The sequence below is a fragment of the Argiope bruennichi genome, chromosome 11 (assembly GCF_947563725.1).
Source record: "Argiope bruennichi chromosome 11, qqArgBrue1.1, whole genome shotgun sequence".
NCBI lineage: Eukaryota > Metazoa > Arthropoda > Arachnida > Araneae > Araneidae > Argiope > Argiope bruennichi.
The window spans coordinates 54162587-54182681 of NC_079161.1; the positions used below are offsets into that span (position 1 = coordinate 54162587).

The 20095-nt window shown below is 31.1% G+C and overlaps 1 protein-coding gene across 1 annotated transcript in view; it reads left to right on the top strand.

The window, feature by feature from the left end:
• Window positions 1–20095, top strand: part of LOC129957695 (E3 ubiquitin-protein ligase HERC2-like) — a 169474-nt gene that overhangs the window by 138666 nt on the left and 10713 nt on the right. Inside the window, exons 71-76 of the mRNA XM_056070153.1 lie at window positions 5396–5535; window positions 7267–7362; window positions 12459–12709; window positions 14763–14846; window positions 16854–16995; window positions 18441–18635. Of these exons, the coding sequence (XP_055926128.1) occupies window positions 5396–5535; window positions 7267–7362; window positions 12459–12709; window positions 14763–14846; window positions 16854–16995; window positions 18441–18635 (908 nt within the window). The remainder of the gene's footprint in view (window positions 1–5395; window positions 5536–7266; window positions 7363–12458; window positions 12710–14762; window positions 14847–16853; window positions 16996–18440; window positions 18636–20095) is intronic.

Consider the following 20095-nt stretch of genomic DNA (forward strand, 5'->3'; position numbering starts at 1 on the left):
AGCCCTTTTTTTTCCGATTTGATATGTCTGTAGCATCTGTTAGGTCGAGGCTCGCAGTTTTGTGATTTCTGCATGAAAACAGTAAGAATGGCAAGACTTACAGTTTCAAGAATCGGACAACTTGGGGGGAAATTATGATTGGAACATTTTTTTTTTTTAATGTCTTGAAAAATATGACGAATTGAACCCTCAACGTTTTTAGCCCGAACTTTTCATCTGATAATGTACGAATCTTCTTGACTTTTATATCTGTAATAATTTTGTTTAAACATATTAATGTTTATAAATTGGCATATAACGCGTACATTATAACAAGAATTATTTAAAATAGTACAAAAATTCTTATAAACAGACCGTTGTCCTTCAGCTACCAAATTTGCTACTTTATCTACTTCTTCCATAGTGCGTGTTCTAAAACAAAAAGGGTTTTCAAAATTTTAGTTAGATTTTTTTTAAATTGGAAACTAGTCCAGTGTAACTTTTCGGGACATTATTTATTCATTGTTTCCATGACGAAAATTCAAAAAATTAGCTCTTCGGTGATATTGGTTTATTCTATATTGACACATTTCATTTTTTTAATTATTACGTTTAAATTTTACGTCTATAACATCAAATGCTTCAAGATAAGATATTTTCTGTACGTGTGTTGTCGCTGTTGTATTCAGGATGCCGAGATTAACATTTTTGAACAATTGTATTCCACAAAGGGATGATATGCAATAAGAAAAGCACATTTCTGAATTTTTTTAAACTTTTACCTGTATTTTCGTCCAATTAGATGCATGTTTATTTTTTTCTGCATTCTATCTGGGATTGTTACTACTTCGCTTTAATTCGAAATTTGTGTATTTACTGCTCATGTGGCTAGTTCAAGTAACAATAAAGGTTTAGTTGTACTAAGAATATTTTATATAAAACTGTTAAATATTATGACAAAGAAACAGAAAACGAATCCATAAATTAAATCGCCCAAACTTTTTTTTTAAATGTGTCTGTCTTGACGGCTTTTTTATTAACGGCAGAAACAAAAATTAACTTATCCAAATTTTGCTTCACCTAAAAATAATTCAAGAAAGATATATGCCATCAAAAACATAACTTGTAAAAAAAACCAAGTCTCGCAACTCAGTTCTTCTATCGTAAAAAGTTGTGAGATCCATGTAATACCAAGTCGGTCTATTTATTCAGTCCCTACTTAAGGGTCTTTCTGTCTTAAGTTATTACGTAATTAGCTAACCTAACAACATCTTATGGTGACCATATCAATATTAAAAATCTTTTATGGTTTAAATCAATAGATTGACTTGGCCATCGCATGAAAACACAATGTATCTTTACATTAAATTAGATTACATTAACATATTATATTAAATTAGATTGTTTAGTGCGATTGCCAAGTCAATCTATTTATTTAAACCATAAAAGATTTTTAATATTGATATGGTCACCATAAGATGTTGTTAGGTTAGCTAATTACGTAATAACTTAAGACAGAAAGACCCTTAAGTAGGGACTGAATAAATAGACCGACTTGGTATTACATGGATCTCACAACTTTTTACGATAGAAGAACTGAGTTGCGAGACTTGGTTTCTTTTACAAGTTATGTTTTTGATGGCATCTCATTTCTTTTTGTAGATAGTCCTTTTCTTATTTTTGTATGTAGTCTTCCCCTTTTTCTTTTCCGGTACTACTTCTTGAGATTCAGCCACAGTTTTTCTCAAAGCCCAGTCTTTGTCTCTATGGGTTTTTCTCGTAAGCTTTGATGTTACAATTTTTGACAAGTCTGGACGGTAAATGCTTCTTAGTCTGTTGTATTCACAAATTGAGGATTCTTGCGCTTTAATACTGCAAAGTCGACATTTATTAGATGTAAGCCGTCCAGACTTGTAACTCTCGGAAGTGCCACGTAAGCTTGACCGGATGTGAACGCTGTAGAACCAATATTCATCAGTGCATTATTTAGACTCAGACCGTGACTTTTGTGTATAGCTATAGCATAGGCTATACATATGGGAAACGGTTCGCGATGAACATAAGCTCTATTAATAATTTCAAATTTAGTTTTGACCGGACTAAGCTCGTAAACATGTTCTTTATTAAATGCAATGTATATTTTCTTAATTATTTTTTGTATTTTCCTGATCAACCTTTACTCTTTGCACTATACCGATAGAATCATTAACTAAACCAAGACTCACGTCAATATTTCGCCTTAACATGACTGTTGCTCCTATTTTTATAATTATGTTCTCTTCCAGGCCTGCAGTCATAGAAGCATTGTCTTCATATTTTTTTATGCATTCACGAGCTCTTTTTGTGAGGTATCTGGGGCAATCTATGCTATCTACAGCTGTAAGTTTTATTTCGGGATGTGGAAGAGATTTAAGCATTGCAGTATTTAATTGTTGACACATGTTTTTTGTAGATAATAAGCAAACGATATCATCAGGAAGTTTCGAGAGGTGTTCAATTATTTCAATTAATCTGTTTTCATTTGAATTGGATTTGAGAGTTATTAATCTAGTCGAGAGTAAGTCGCGGTCTCTTTGTGTAGTCACACCTAATCTTATTCTATTTAGCATTTCAACAGAGTCAAAATCATTGAGCTGTCGCATGTTAATTGTAAGTTCATCGTATATGAACAGTTCAGTCCACAGATTCGGTACACTGAGGGAACCTAATAACTTGTTAGTTTCAGCAGTTGAGAGTTTTTCAAAAGGTGACTTTTCTCTTACCGGCGGACGCTGTAGGAGATCTCCGAAAACTACAAGATGTTTTTTTCCAAACTACCCATTCTGATCGTCTCTTGTGTCGAATATTTCAGATAAGCGTAAGTAAATATATGTTAAACATTGGATACCATCGACACTTCGTCTATTATAAACAACACTACTTCTTTCAAATCTGATTTCATAAGGAGCACTTCATCAGAAAGTTGTTTGTACTTCGGTATTTGCTTGTGTTCTACAGGCAGTTGCAATAGTCTATGTATAGTCAATCTATTCTATGTATAGTCAGCTATTCCTGTTGGAGCACTAACTGCCATTTTTTTTTTTTTTTGTTTAAATAAGTCTTAACCCAAATTTTCAGAGTTTTTATTAAAAAGCTCTTTCCAGTGCCACCAGTTCCACTCACAAAACAGCGTAAAACGTCAGCGTTATTATCGGTTGTGTCCATTTTATTTGTGATCATATCGAAGACTCTTTTTTGATCGGCATTGTTTTGCGATCATACTTTGAAGATCAGTTTGCTCTTCTTCTACCAGATTGATTCTCTGAAAGTCACCCATTGCGTTTGCAGCTTCCACAGCTTCAAATTGAATTATTTCAAATTAGATATTGTTAGAAACCTGTAATTTGAGATTTAATTAATTTTTCCCAGCGAGAATAGTGTCATCATATGAAAGACCGTTTTACAGTAATCTGTATTGGATGCTGCCGGATGCCGAGCCAGTGATACGAGAGCTTGGTGACAAATTTGGCGACCATTTGGCGACTTGGCGACGAATTTGCCGACAAAATGGATAATGCTCGAAACTTCGAAAAATTTATCGATCCGTCCATTATTACATGGATATTTTAGTTTTTCCTTGATTTATACACTAAACACTAATTGAATTCTAAATTTGAAGCTTCTATGTCTTCTAGAAGTGCCTTAGAGTTTTGATGATCTGTCAGTCAGTCAGTCAGTGACAAAATTTACAAACTTTGACTAGTTATAATTCTTAAGCTACTGGTTCAAATTTAATGAAATTTGAAATATACCGTGTTTATATAATGCCTGCTTGGTTACTGAAAATTCAGGCTTCTAGTTTTATCCACAACGAAGTTATAGTAGGTTGAAAATGGTCTGAACTGCTTCGAGAAAAGGATAGTACGGCCGTGCCGCTTGTTTTTGCTCGACTTGGCGGGGGCACTGCCGTGCCCCCAGATTTTTTTTAAAAAAAAAAACCAACTATTGATGAATTTGTTGCATTAACAGACGAGTTAGGAATATTTTTTTATATTAAGAGAAAATAAACTTTAATTGTATTACTTTCTGTTTTGAAAAAAAAAAATCGTTTTGACCATTAAAAAAAATGAATTAACAAATTTTGATAGTCATTAAAGAAATTAAGATTATAGAAATATATTGTTTAATAATTCTATTTAACTTTTTTTTAAATAAAAATTTTTCCAATGTATTTTTGTGTAAATTTATGTTCTCTGGCAATTTTAATATTCGCTATTGCTAAGCTTCTGAATTCTAGGAATAATACGGATTCACCTTATTGTTTGTTAAATGTAAACTTGTTTCTTATGGTCATATCGTGCATATATTTCTCGTGACCAAATGTAGTTTGAAATTCCAACTTCCGGTACTCAAAATTTATAATCGAATATAAAATTGGCATGATTTCAGGATTAATATCCGCTTTCTCGTCATCCACGACAAAATCTTGCCAACCTTCCAAAAAATTTGCAATTTTAGATGACTACAAGATATGGTTAGAAACGGCATGAAGGGTTGCAATATGAAGTTGTCAAATTACATTTGGCAAAAGAATCTCCTAAAAAAATTGAACTTCAGCGAACAGATATTAATCTTAAGTCTGGTTATAAAAATGCTCTCCGACGACAAGTTAAAATTTGGGACAGCTGAAAAGTTTCGAGACCTAACTCGTAAATTTTATCCCTTAATTTCTCGAAACTCCAAAATGAGTAGACAAAATAAAATGCTTATTTACTCTGCCTACTTGCGTCCAGTATTAACTTATGCCTGCCCTGTGTGGGGATATGCTGCCAAGACTAATCTTAGACTTATTGAACGCCAGCAAAATAACTTAATTAGAAATTTCTGCAATAGGAAATACTACATGCCCAATACAAATATGTACTTTTGCCTAGACTATCCCCCTCTTAAAAAATTCATTAAAAATCTAGCCACTAACTTCTTTAAAAACATGGATAAGAATGAAAATGAAGCAATAGCTAAAATTCCTAAATATAAACCATCTACAAACTCTAAAAGACCCCGTAATATACTACTTTAATTTATCTCAGCCCTTTAGTTTTTCTTCTTAACTTTTATTTTTTCAAACTCAATTCTGGCTCACAAGCAGTAAAAACTTACTAAGCCCAATGGCAGCGTCCCCCCCCCCCCCACCCTCACCCTAATATCAGACAATCACAATGAGTCCTGACACTCGTCATCTCCAAACTTCGTCGAAGACGGCCACGGCAAAGTATAGACAGCAAAGCACTGTGAAGTCTCTCCTTACCGGGGATAAGCCCCTGCCGGGGCTAGGCGCCCCGTCAACCCAACCATCAAGTTAAAATTTGGGGAAGTAGATTACATTTTTTTCATGATTTTCCAGAAGTTCATGCATTTGCTTGCTTTATATTAACAGGGGCAAAGGAGATTATCACCGATTAGGTCATGGCACGGATGACCATGTTCGTCGACCAAAGAAGGTCACATCATTGCATAATAAGAAAGTTATATCAATAGCTGTAGGCTCCTTGCACTGTGTTGTCTGTACTGATGCAGGTAAATGCTATATTTGAATCTTTGTTTATTTCATGTACTGTTTCCTATAAATTTTAAATGATAATTTGTAATTACTGTTTCTATAGTTCATGATAAATAATTTGGAATTTGTTTCAATAGAGATAATATCCCAAAGAATGTATGGCATGGACATAAAATACTCTCAGCATTAACTTTTAATGTAAATTTAGCATTTTTACTGAATCGTATCAACCTTGGCGAGTTATTTGGCGATTAATTCCTGGCATGCGGCTATTAGTATCCAAAAATAGAATTTTAGACGAGTTTTTCCCCAAACGATTAAAATAAACATTTGACTCAAAATTGCACTTGTAGTCACAAAATCACTTACCAAATTTTATATATTTAAATTAGTCCATTTTTGAATTATAGCGTTTACATATTTCTGAAAGTACGGACCGACAGACATTCAGTCAACCTGTAGTTTGATTTGGCTCAAATTTGATAAGTGTCTCGAATATAGATGTTAATTCTGTGTATCGAATTTTATCTATCTAGCTCTCTTCGTTACGTAGTTATTGTTTTGACGGATTGGTATACGCGAGGATAGAAAGAACCTGGTACCTTGTGGTTAGCAATCTAGTAACATAACCATGATACAAAAGCATATGCTCGTGTAGCGTAGTTATTAACTGGCTTATATGCTATTTACCACAGACTCTCCCTCCAGAGAGTCGGAGGTGAGACGAACGATATGGCTGTTGAGTGGTGATGTATTGACCTGTTGATTCTAATGCGCTTGTACCCATTTGAGTAGCGGCAAGCGTGTGTGGGGGTGAGTGGTTGCTAATGCTGCTGCGCGAAGTGAGTCTGGCGACTTTGGTTGCGGGTAGATGGCGCCACAACAACTGTACGAAGGTTGAAGGTTCATCGTCCGAGGCCACCAATTTAACCGATTGGGATGAGCGAGGATAGAAGCTGGGACCTTGTGGTTCGCAATCCAGTAACATAACCATGATACAAAAGCATACGCTCGTGTAGCGTAGTTGTTAACTGGCTTATATGCTATTCACCACATTGTGTTGAATTTTATTCAAACAAACGGACAGGCTGGCTTCCTCTGAGCGGATTTTGCTCACAATTTCATAGAAGTCAATAAATTTTATTTAAAGACCGTATTATACCAAATTTCATCCGTCTAGGTCAAAGCATTTTTTTAGTTGTCTTTGCCCCACTCAAGCCTACGGACATTTTTCAGAAACGTGTTTTGCGAACTCAGGGATGTCTAAAATGTGGAGATTCTTCAAAATCTCGACTTCGAATTTTTTGACGATTGCTGTACTTTCTCTATACTACATATACGAGAAAGTAAAAAATGAGAATATCTTAGGCTTAATCTTGCTCAATAATTTTTGCAGCTTTTCTGATTTCTGAGCTGACGAACCGCCGATGTATATATATATTGATTGACTGGGTTTATTCATCTACAATTTTATACATTTTGTTATGTTTTTATTTATTTATTTACTGTAATCTATTGGATAGAAATTCCTTTGCTAATGATGAAAATATTTTAATTAAAATCTATCTGCATAATTTTGTGTGTGTACTAGCTCTTGCATTTTGTACCTTTTTAATAACTGACATTTCCAATATATATAAATAGGTATATATATTAATATAATGTTTATACATGTTAATAAAATATAATTTATATAATTCATATTTTCAAATCAACCTTCTGAATTTTTTGTATTTGTTTTTTTATAGGTGAAGTTTACACATGGGGTGATAATGATGAAGGTCAACTTGGTGATGGCTCCACAAATGCTATTCAGAGACCGAGATTAGTTTCTGCTCTCCAGGGTAATAATATTTTTTCATCTTGTTTCTTGTAAACAGCACTTATACTATGTTGGTAATTTTGGAGTTTGTTTCAGCAAGACTTTGGATATAAGTCCCATTTTTACTGAAGGTTTTATTGTATGCCCTCCCCTGATTTATATTTAATCGACAATGTGGCATTTTAATTTTTTTTAATGTATAAATATAAATGTTAATTTATTTCACATGAAAAGAATAGATTCATTGGCCATTTAATAACATACTTTTTTTTTTTTTTGCTTAGTTTGGGAAAGTAATAAGGCATTTTTGTGAATATGATACTTCTTTCTTTGTCAGAAATAGTAGAAAGGACTAAAGTGTAAATGTTTCTCTGTTACAGAAACTTTTTTTAAATATATGTAAATTATATATTAAGAAGGATTATAATTGATAAATTTAAATCAATTTTAAAATGCTATATTATTTTTTTAATTAAACATGAAAATAATATCCCTATCTCTAAGCCTACTATAATATTTCATTTATTTTCAACTAACAATTTCATGGTGTTTTTTTAAGTTGGGATTTTATTGTTAAATCACAGTTGAGTAACTCTTTGTAAACCAGCAGATTTGTGAGAAGGTGGATGGAGTGCTTGAACTCAAGGTTCGTAACACCAGGGCAGGTTGAATGGGAGAAAAGTGACATTTCATAATTTGTAAATGTTTATAAACAATGCGAGAAAAAAGTAATTGCAAATGTTTATATTAAAAGAAAATGCTAATTTTTCTAACAGAAATTAACTAAAAATTTCTTTATTGGTATTTACCATCACTAAGTCAAAAATCCTATTTTTATTACTGACTGGCAATTAAATGATTCAAAATTAATTTAGGCAGGCAAAATGTTATCTATACTGAAAGTCAGGATTGTGCAATGTTGAACTAGTTACAGCAATATTACAGCTAATATCTATACAGTTACAGAAATATTACAGCTACTATCTATACAGTTACAGAAATATTACAGCTACTATCGTTTTTAGCACTAATATATTGATTTATAACAAAATTTTAATGTGAAATAAATCATAATATAAAGTCATAATTTCAAACTCTAGAGGAAGTATTTATTAGATGATAAGTGAAAAAATATTCTATAGTTCAGTTCATCTGTTAAACTAATTCATCTATTAATTATTTCAAAATAGTATAATGGTTGAAAATTGGAAATGAAAAATGCAATAAGTGCACAATTGCAAATTTTATATAAGAGCGGAAGATAAGTTTCAGCCTAATCTTGGCATTACTGAATTTTCTAGGTCCATTAGTATTTACTTCATGTTCCATTTCCATTTTTCATCCTTTTTTGCCTGTTCTGTGTAAGTATTCATTAAACCTACATTATTCTAATAAAAGTCATTTTTTTTATTATACAATGTGACTGTTTCAAAATACATTTTTGGAATCTTCGGCCACACAATAGCAATTTAAATAATTGTTAATATAATAATGGATGTGAGTGTAATTTACTATTTGCTGAAGGTCATTCATATTGGAACTTATGCCAGTAGTGAGGTCCGATATTTTTTTATTACAATGGAATCTCCTGTAATTCGAACATCATTTTTTAACTTTATAAAAGTTTTTTTAAGCCAGCAGGTGCATTCTCCCTCAGACTTTCTCACGTGCTCTCTAATAAATGATGAGAGCATTTTTATTCATCATTTCATTATTAAATGTGTACCACTGGCGAACAATAGTTACGTATGAAACTATTAGTTGCGATGTTTGGTAACTTTTTCACGATTAATCGCTTGGATGCGGTTGATACACAGGTACCTGAAAACCAAATGCATGTTTTAAACGCTTATTTCCCCATCGATTAAAGCTAAAATTTGACTCAGAACTACAATTGCAGTTACAAAATCATATATTATATTCTATATATTTTAATTATAGCATTTACATGCTTGTGAAAGTACAGACAAACAGACGGTCAACCCTTGGCAGATTTGGTCCTACATTTGATACGGATCGACCTTATAAATACTATACCTTGTGTTTCAAACTTCATCTGTCTTGCTCTCTTCTTAATGGAGTTATTTTGGCATAGATTTGAACGGTCGGAAAGGCAGGCTTCCTCTGAATGGGTTTCTTTCAAAATTTTATAGAAATCTGCGAATTAGTTTTAAGTTTTTTGAAATTTTCATCTGCCTAGTTCAAATCTTTTTTTAGTTATATCCACAGACATAATTCTAAAAATGTGTTTTTCGGATTTATGAAGGTCTGAAATGTAAAAATTCGAAAAATGAATCAAATTCATCATTTTCAAAAAAATTCGTCAACTTCGAATTTTTTGACGATAATAGTACTTTTTTTATATATATTTTCTATACAGGAAAATAAAAATATTGCTACAGAAAATTCCTTTCAAAAATCCGTAAAATCGACGACAAAAAGGAATTCAGTTCAGTGGGTATTTAGTGAAAAAGTCAAATAGACTCAATTACGAATATTGATGTTTATTCGAGATGACACACACATACGACAAAACACAGCCGAGTATACACGAGAACAGTAGTTACAATAAATGATAGCACGTTAGAGCTAATCAGTAAACAACCACAATAATATAAATGGCTAGTCAGAACTCCGCAGAAAGAGAGACTCCACACCGATAATCCCTTTCCTCCAAACATCTGCTATTTTCTATTGTCTACTCAATTAACAACTCATTACTGACTCAACTATATGACTGGCTACTCAGTATGTGACTGAACTCGATAATTCTTCAGTACTTGCATTCAAGACTCAGCACACGGTTCAATCCTCAGGTCACTAATCGATTGATTTCCAATAAACTAAATCATCCTTTTCACTTCGCTCAATGCAACTGAGCTGATTGTTTCGAGTTTGGTCTCCCAGCGTTTTATAGCTTCTGAGATAGGGCACAGAAACATCTAGAGGAATTATCACAAATCTCTCCTTTTGGTCTTACCATTAAAATTCTTGGAGATTCTAGAATCTTATATTTTGCCACCAACCCGCGGTCATTGTTCCGTCATCTGTTCAATATCCAATAGAGCTGTCCGTAAAATTGTTTTTCGTACGATGGAACTATTGCGCTGGGAAGCAACATTACAAATTCTTAATATAATAACGATATAAATATGTGATTATATATATATATATATATATATATATATATAGAGAGAGAGAGAGAGAGAGAGAAAGAATAAAATTTCTCTTTGTATGTTTAATATTTGAGAAAATAAAAAAGGAAGGAACAATAATTATTTCAAGTCGGAAACGAAATTCATGCTTATACCTAACTTAAAAGAAATGTTTGGGGGGGGGGGGTATTTTTAAAGTAAGCAAAATTTTAATTACAAAATTTATTCTAAACAAAATCGGTTGTTTAATTTTGACATTGGAATTGAATTTATGTGACGCCGTGATGGAATAACAAAGCACAAAAAGGATCGATAACTTAACTGTATCTGTAACAGTCCTTGCAAAATGTAAGGAGCTATATAGATAAAATTTCGCTAACAAGTTTGCATCTAAAATATATACCCATATCAAATTTGAAACAAATTCTTCTAAGAGTTGAAAGTCTGTCCATTTGTACTTTAGTATGCATATAAATGTATAAAAAGCATTTTTGTCTTTTATGATTTTTCACAAGATTTCACGTTTTTATGTGGGAGGGAGGGTTGGATGATATCTTTATATAAAACTTTATATTTAAAAAATTGGTAGAAGTGTTTTTTCTTTTTCAGAATTTATTTTCCAGTGCTGTAACGACTGGGATTGAGGGGATTGAATATACATGCCCCAAGCAAAAATCTTTGGCAGCGTCATAGAATCAAAATACAGTGAAATTATGACAATTTTTGTTTTCTCGTATGCGTAGCATAGAGAAAGTATAAAAGTCGTCAAAAAATTCTAAATCGGGATTTTGACGAATCTCCACATTTTAGTTCTACCTGTGTTCAAAAAATACGTTTTTGGAAAATGTTCATCTGACTGTCTGTGACAAAAATAACTCAAAAACGCTTTAGTCTAGACGAATGAAATTTGGTATATGACCCTTATATCAAATTTATGGATTTCTATCAAATTTTTAGCAAAATTCGTTTAAAAACAGTATCTGTCCGGCTGTTCGAATATAATTTAACACAATAACTACGAAACGAACAGAGCTGGATAGATAAAATTCGATACACAGAATTAACATCTATAGTGTTGACATCTGTCAGAGAATTGAGCCAAATCCAACAACATATCGTCAACATGTAAATGCGATAACTGAAAGTCGGAATGGTCTTGTGGTGAATTTGCGATGCAGTCCAGTGACATGACCATGATACAAAAGTAATCGCTCGGGTAGCGTAGCTTTTAACTGGCTTATAAGCTATTCACTACAGTCTAATTCTATTAAATTTGGTATGTGATTGATGTGTGTAATTTTGTCAAAAGTTTATTTAATTCGGTTGGGAAAAATGGGTCTAAAACACAAATTCGATTTTCGGATACCATTAAACACACGCCAGGGATTAAACGTCAAAAAACTCGCTAAGGTTGACACTATGGATTGAGTAAAAATGCTAAAATCATATCAAAAGTTAATATTTCATAACTATTGTCCGCCAACGCCATGCAAGGCTTTCTCTGGGATAACACCTTTATTAGAGAGTATGCGAGAAAGTTTTGTTGAGACCACTCTCACTAGTTTATTAAAGTTAAATGCGGTGATGGAGCGAAAACATACCACTATATCCCGAGCGTCATTTATCTTTGTTAAATTCGTGGTGATAGGAGAGAGTGAGAAACAAATTATGTGCGACTCACCATTGTTATACCACGGATTCATCCATTGAAAATTTGATTTGTTGATTACAAATGCAGATTTCTGTTAATAGGGAAAATTATACTAGTCTTTTTACACAAAAATGAGTTTGTAAATTTTGGCTTGATACAGAAATAATGGAAATACTGGAAATTAAATATAATAGAAATGAAACAAAAATAACTTTTATGTTTATAGTGCTATATATCACACACTTATATTTAATGAGTTGGTACTCTTTATATTCATATCTCTAAATATATATAATTTATTTTATTTTTCAGGTAAAAAGATAAACAAAGTCGCATGTGGATCCGCTCATACTGTGGCCTGGTCAACATGCAAAACGAGCCATACAGGTCGACTGCCCACATTAATTCCTCTAGAATATGATTATTTAAGGGACATTTCAATACCGGTGCTGAGAAATCGATACTGTTTACTGTACCATTTTTCAGAATTGTTTTGTTCTTCAATATCTATGTTCGATTTAGGGAATGATAATCTTAGAGGGCTTCTGGTTTCCTCTGGGAAGGTAAATAGTTTATTTTACTATTTATACTTATTAAAGGAAGTGTGTGCGTGTGTGAGAATGTCTGCTGTGTCCAGTCAAATCTATTGCACTTAAAATCATGCAATTTAGTTGTAGTATGCGACTCATTGCACGTTGAATCTCTGATTTTAAAATTTAATGTATAGAAGTTGCATTTAATTTTTGTTATTTTTGCATGCATTTACTCATAATATCATTTCTAATAATTGTAGAATAAAATGAGTGTACTATCTAAGTGAAAAAGCAGTTTCCGTTCTAAATAAATAAAAAAAATACACCTCTGAAAAAAAAATTGAAATTCCTGCATCTAACAATCTTATTCCTTATTTTATCAAATTGTGTGAGATTTTAACATTTCTCTCTAATTTAAAGCAAAAACAATCAAAATATCTTTCAAAACTAATCTTTAATTAATTATTTTTTTGATGAATTCAAAGATTTTCTTTTGTGATCCAAAAGATGAAGATTTACTTCCTCGCTGATTTGGCTCCTTGCCAAGTCAATGAGCCGACAAACCAAGTATGAAAATTATTTTGATACTTCAATACTATCACTCGTTGGATGTGTGTTTCATTTTTAGTTATCGGTTCCGATTTTTATCGTTTGTTTCTCATTATGTGATTTCGTTGTCACAAAGAAAAATAAGCTTACAAAGCAATATTTTTTTTAACTTTGTTTTCAAAGTTTATTTTTTTATTAGGATTTTGATTTCATTGACATTCATTATGTCATGAATAACACCATGCAGATTCTATTAATTGTTTATATATTTGCTCCTTTTTATTCCAAAATTTTTATTCATTTAGATTTATTATGTATAAAACGCTAATGCATATGTCACAGAAATCTGTCATATTACTTATTGTCGAAAGACAGTAGTCAAATGTAACATACTGACATTTGAACATTTCAGACTGCATTATAGAATGTGTCTTATAATTGCACTTAATTCAATGCTTCACTTAACTTATTAATAAATAAGTAAGATATTATTAATGATTTTCCGGAAAGGGCCAAAAACTCGACACCAATAACTCGATTCAGTTTGTGGAAAACAGATGCAAAAGAAATCAAGATGATAGAAATAGTCTTCAGTCCGATTCCGAAAATTGGCTTAACCATCATTAGCTGAGTATTTGATATGTCTTGTCTATGGAAATTGATATTCTCTATCTTTCAAAACTATCTCATAAAAAAGGTTGTTATCTTAAAACTTTGAAAGCTGTCTTTTTAATGATATTGGTTTTATTTTTGTATAATTTTTTTCTTTATTTTTAATATTTTTTTTTTAATTTAAAAGTTATCTTTTTAATAATATCAGTTTTATTTCTGTACAATATTTTTTATTTTTAATTATTTTTTTAAATTTTAAAATTACCTTCTTAATGATGTTAGTTTTATTTGATATTTTTTAATTTATCTTTAATAGTTTTTTTTATTTAATTTGATACACAATGTATAACAATATCTTTAATTTTATGTTCAAACTCTTCTATCAACAATCCTAACCTTCAAAAAATTCAAAATCTTCTATCCAATCTCCTGTTTATACCAATGTTAAATTCTACATTTTAAAAGATTTCTTTTTTTTTTTAACATTAACTTCAAAATGTGATTCTCATCTCTGCTTTCATTTTGTAATATAATACTTTTTAAAATGTATTTGCAGTAATTTGTAGTAGAATAATCCAATTAAATTCCTGATTTCAATCGCCTTAAATAAAAAAAAATTATTTAAAAAACTTTCCATATTAATTGGTTAACAATCAATAATCAGGATGTACAAGGCAGCAAATATTTTAAAAAAATTAATTCATTATTGCTTACTTCTATAGTAAGAAAATAACTATTATGCCACAACATTGAAAAATTATTTGGCGTGGGTTCTCATCCCACACCATTTTAAAAACTAAAAACAATATATATATTGTAAATGTTTTATCTCCTCATTATTGCCTGTAGTATGTCTTTTTATATATGTATGAAAATTATTATCATTTGGCTAAATTATTGTTATGTTTATTTGTGATCATAGGAAGCTGCATTTAGAAAAGTACTTCAGGCTACTATGATAAGAGACCGACAGCATGGGCCTGTTGTGGAATTAAATCGAATGCAGGTTTGTTTTTTATTTAAAAATTAGTCTATAAAGATCATGAATTTTTTATCTCAATTTTTTTTAAACTGTCCATTTTATTTTTCCATTAATTTGCCTCAAGATTTGTCGTGAAATACGGATGTCATTGTTTCCAATGTTATTATTATTATTTTAATTACAATAAGGAATACTTGTGGTTTTAGGCTTAATTTCTGTTTTTAATTCTTAGTTTTAGAAATTGTGTTTGCAAATATTTAAAAATGGTCTGTATAAAATGTTAAAGCGCAAGACAGGAAGCATTAAATAATTTATTGCAATTAAATAAAATCTCTTCATAAGCAGAGTTAATGATTCGGAATTAATTAATTTTTATTTGCGGTAAAAACTTTTATACCACGAGTAGTTTTAGTGTAAATTGCAGTTTTTTTACAGCAGCTGATTGATTTTATGTTTAATATCTAAATGTATCGACGGCTTATGGTACATTCTTTCAGGACCAGTCTTTAACCGATTACTTCCAGTTGAACCATTGCTCATAAATGCTGTTCACTCTCGTCTCAATTTACTGGTCTAATCCAATTTACTAAACACACAATTTACTAATTTATTAATTACACAATTTATTAAATTGGATTAAATAGTATCTTCTGCGTGCATTTATAGATGATGCAAAATTGAGTTCCATTTTTTTTTTTTTTTTAATCTTGTAACATATAAAATATACAAACGAGAAATATTGCAACCTCAATAAATCCGACCTAGACAGTTAGATCTTCCACAGCCGCAATCGTTTTGAAATGAAGTGGAACAAGCGCATTGGATAAAATTTGATTTATAATCATAAAAATAAAATTGCGGGATATTGATCAAATTTTAAATGAAATCCGTTTACAGAAGCACTGTCAGTCCATCTGTTTGCGTATGTCTTAGATAATTCAAAAACTAGAAGGATTAGAAAAATTAAATTTGGCTCATGGATTTATTATCATAATTGTTTGTCTGTGCCTGAACCAAATCCGTGAAAAGAATGAAATTATCGAAGGTATGAAAAAATATGATTTAAAAAAATAACGTCTTAAATAAATGAAATGAGTCGTATCAGGATCACGAGACCAACCTTTTTCGACGATTGTACTTCTTTAAGGGTTGGTAAGTAGAAAGATAATCGGTTAACACATCTCTTAATTACGCGATAATCTGAGTTTGAAATAATGCTAAATGCAAACATATCCTCCTGTCGTCTTTCGTCTCTCATCCCTTCTCATAAGGAAATAAATGCGTCCTGACGCATGCGCAAAAGCGCAGAGAGTTTTCGAATTTTTCGAATCCTAGAAGGAAATGTTGTTGTGTGTTCTTATTCACCAAAATTCTAGTTTTAACACAAAATTTTGTTTCCAATTTGGAGGCAAGGACTGCTTTCATGTTGTTTTCTTTATATATATATAAGAGTATAACGTAATGTTTTGCAAATGTTTCAGAAAATTAAATGTAAAATATTCCCATTCGCCCTCCCCCCTTAAAATGTAACAGGAAAAATGTTAGCCAAAATTATTCCCCTCCCTTCCTTTCTGAGGGCTGTAGTGGCCTGGCGGTCAGGTCTCTGCTTCGGAACCGGAAGGTCTCAGGTTAAACACTCGATTCCATTGAAGTACCGTCGTGAAAGCGAATCTGGTGCACGTTAAATCCGTTGGGGCCAAACGTCCTCTCACTGGTGTGGTGTGAAAATTTGAAGAGGGTTTACAGCTCAGTTGTCGTCCTCGTCATCTGACCGCGATTCAAAATTACGAGTCCGTCCCAAAATAGTCCTATTATTGCTTTGAAACGGGACGTTAATATAACTAAACTAAATTAAAACACTCTTGCTTTTCTTTTCTAAACGGGTTTCGCTCCTCCTAAGGCCGGCCAGCTCTGTATTCTACTTAATGTATTTCTTCCATCTAATAATTTTAAAACTGTTTTTTATTTTTATTTCATAAATAGGTGTTCATCTGTTATTATTGAGTATTTCATTTTTTAATCTCTTTTCAGGTTAAGAAATCCCGCTCAAAAGGTGGCTTGGCTGGAGCAGATGGCTCAAAATCAGTTTTTGGACAGATGGTATCCAATATGAGTATTATGACACAAGAAAGTCTGCTCTTACCCCATCGAATATGGAAAGTGAAATTTATTGGTAAGATTTTTTTTTTTTTTTTTTTTTTTTTTTTGCATTGTAGAAAATGTATAAGTTATGCAGCTGTAAATTTACGAACATATGTAACTCTTATTAGGAATGTGATGTTTGTACGGGGAATTAAATTTACATTATACAATTAGACTATTAGCACCCCCCCCCCCCCACACACAACACACACACAATCCTAAGTGGAAAAATACAAACCTAGAAGATACTAGTTCGGTAATTATTCAATATGCATCTAAAGTCCATTCATTAATAACTTTACTCTTCCTATATTATGTACCATTATTTTTTCCCAGTTTGACAATAAGTAGCAAGAAATATATTTAACTTTAAGTGTTTGCATTTAATTATTTTGTTCGTATATATTATAGTATATGGAGAAAGGTTTGTATTCTGCTTGGCTATTTTATGAATAATTTTTTTCTCTGTGTCCTGCTTAATCGAATTCCCACAAAAAACTTGTCACACCATATATTATTGAATTAATGAAGATTTATCCGTGTTCATTTTTAATTTGATACTGTTAATTGCTGACATGTTATCTGTAAATTGTGATATGTGTAATAAAATAACATTCAAAATGCTGTACAGAGCATATTGTTAGACAGAGCTAATAATATGCTGTACACAGCCTAATTAGTCATGTAGTATTTTTTTTGGGGGGGGGGTCATGCAAAAAGGATTTTTCAAAACATTAATTTAGATTTTTAATTAAGAATTAATTAAAATTTTAATGTTTTTTCCTCAATAACTTCAGATTATATTAGTGCATAAAAACAATTTGTACATTCTTTATAATTCAAAAGTAAGCTTTTCAAATATATTCCAATTTTGTTTCCATACAATTATTTCTTTAATTCTAATAATTTTTAAAAATATATATATTTTTAGTCTGTCTTATATTAATAACTTTCATTGTTTTAGTTACTGATATTTATATTTGCATGTGTTGCGGTAATATTGAATGCTTTGTGCCCATAATCACTGCTATATTATTAAGAGTAAATGTTTAAAATAAATAAACATAAATGAAATAAACTGAAGGTATTGCCATACAAAGATATTTGCAATCAAAAGTTTGAATCACCTCGTGGGTGAAAAATACCACCCAAATATTTTTAAATTTTTAAAAGCTATTGGTTTTATCAACTGCATTTAACACCTTTTTCATCTGTTTCTCTTTATATGTTAAATGTGTCTTATTTTAAAATAGTTTTTTTATATTTGTATCTACACATTTTATGTGGTTTTAACTATTTACACTTGCTTTTAAAATCCTGTTATTTTAAGTCTCTTCTGATTTTACTGTATGCTTGGTGCAGTATAGTCAGCTATGGCTCTTGCACCAGTAAACCAAACATCTAAACCAGAGGTTTGAATTTCCTTTAAATTTTATTTACTTTATTAATTCTGACTAATTTACTTCTGATTTTCAGGTGAGAGTGTTGATGATTGTGGAGGAGGTTATAGTGAATCCGTGGCTGAGATGTGTGATGAATTACAAAATGGATCCTTGCCATTGCTCATTCTCACACCTAATGGCAGAGATGATTCTGGTACAAACAAAGATTGCTTTTTGTTCAACCCAGCTGCTAAATCTAGTCTTCACATGGATATGTTCCGATTCTTGGGTACAATTTTCTTTTTTTTATAGATTTTAAAACTAGCTACTAAAGTATATTTTTTGTACATAATGTCATAGTTGCTATAAGAAACTAAATTATAAATATTTCTTCCTGTTATTTTTTGTATATGTTGATTTATGTTCTTTCTAATTGATTTAAAAAAAATAGTGAAAGACTTGTCTTTTAAAAAAGAATGTTTATGATAAAATATTTGGACAAAAATTTTGTATCTTTTAAATATAAACCTTAATCAGCAGCTCATAAACTATTTTCACTCATCATAGGGGAAGGTTTTGTGACCTCCTCCCTTTACAAATTAAAATTGAAGTTTTGTTTTTGAATGGTTATTATAAATTTTACTATGACTTATTATTAACTTTACAACACCTGATGGGTGAGAAATTCCACCCAGACAGTTTTAAATTTTTGTGAGCCATTGGCTTTTATACTTGTATTTAGCACTTTTTAACTTCTATACATCTTTGACGTTTTACATCAATTCATTGTAACGCTTTTTCGCAACAGTATTTCATTTATAAATTCATTAATATTATACATTGTACTTTTTATTTATTTATTTTTATTATTTTTATTTATTTATTTATTTATTTATTTTATTTTATTATTATTATTATTTATTTTTTTTTTTTGTATTTTTATCTTGATACCTTTTGCTTTTATATCTTAGCATGCGTGTTTTGATAGAATGTTCTTTGGATTTACCATCTGCTTGGCGCAGCATAGCTAAACATGACTCTTACGCAAAAAAAAAAAAAAAAAAAAAAAAAAACGAATAACAACGACTTATTATTTTTATAAATTTAATAATAAATTTATAATTGATATTCTTGTTCAATTCAGTTGACAATTTCTGTTTTCAATTATATTATTTTTTTGTATTGAAAGGCCATTACATTCGGCATGCATTCCAATCTCTTTATTTGAGGTAAATGCCCTCATTTGCAACAGCTTAGTTTAAATTTTGCAACTCTAAACAAAGATGGTTTTAAAGGTGAAGTAACAATGCTGAGTTACATACAATTGAAGCATTTGTCTTGAATGTCAATCATTATTTTGGATTAGCACGATTTTTCATGATTATTCCAGTTACACCAGTCATTCTTGATTATTCTGTGCCATTCCAGTAGAGTAGTGACAACAATGTGACATTCTGTAGTCTGTTTCTATGGGCCATTGTTAGCAATTAAAGGAATCTTAGCAATTGAAACCAGTCTTGGAGATGAAATAACAATGCTGAGCGAGATTGAATTGAAACATTTGTCTTGAATGTCAGTCATTGTTTTGGATAGGCGTAATAGCTTTTTCATGATTATTCCAATTACACTAGTCATTCTTGATTACTCCATGCCATACCAAAGGAGTAGTGACACTTAAAGACATTTCATATTTTAGTCTATATTTCTGGGCAGGTCATTAACAAATATTCCATGCCAACTTCACTCCAC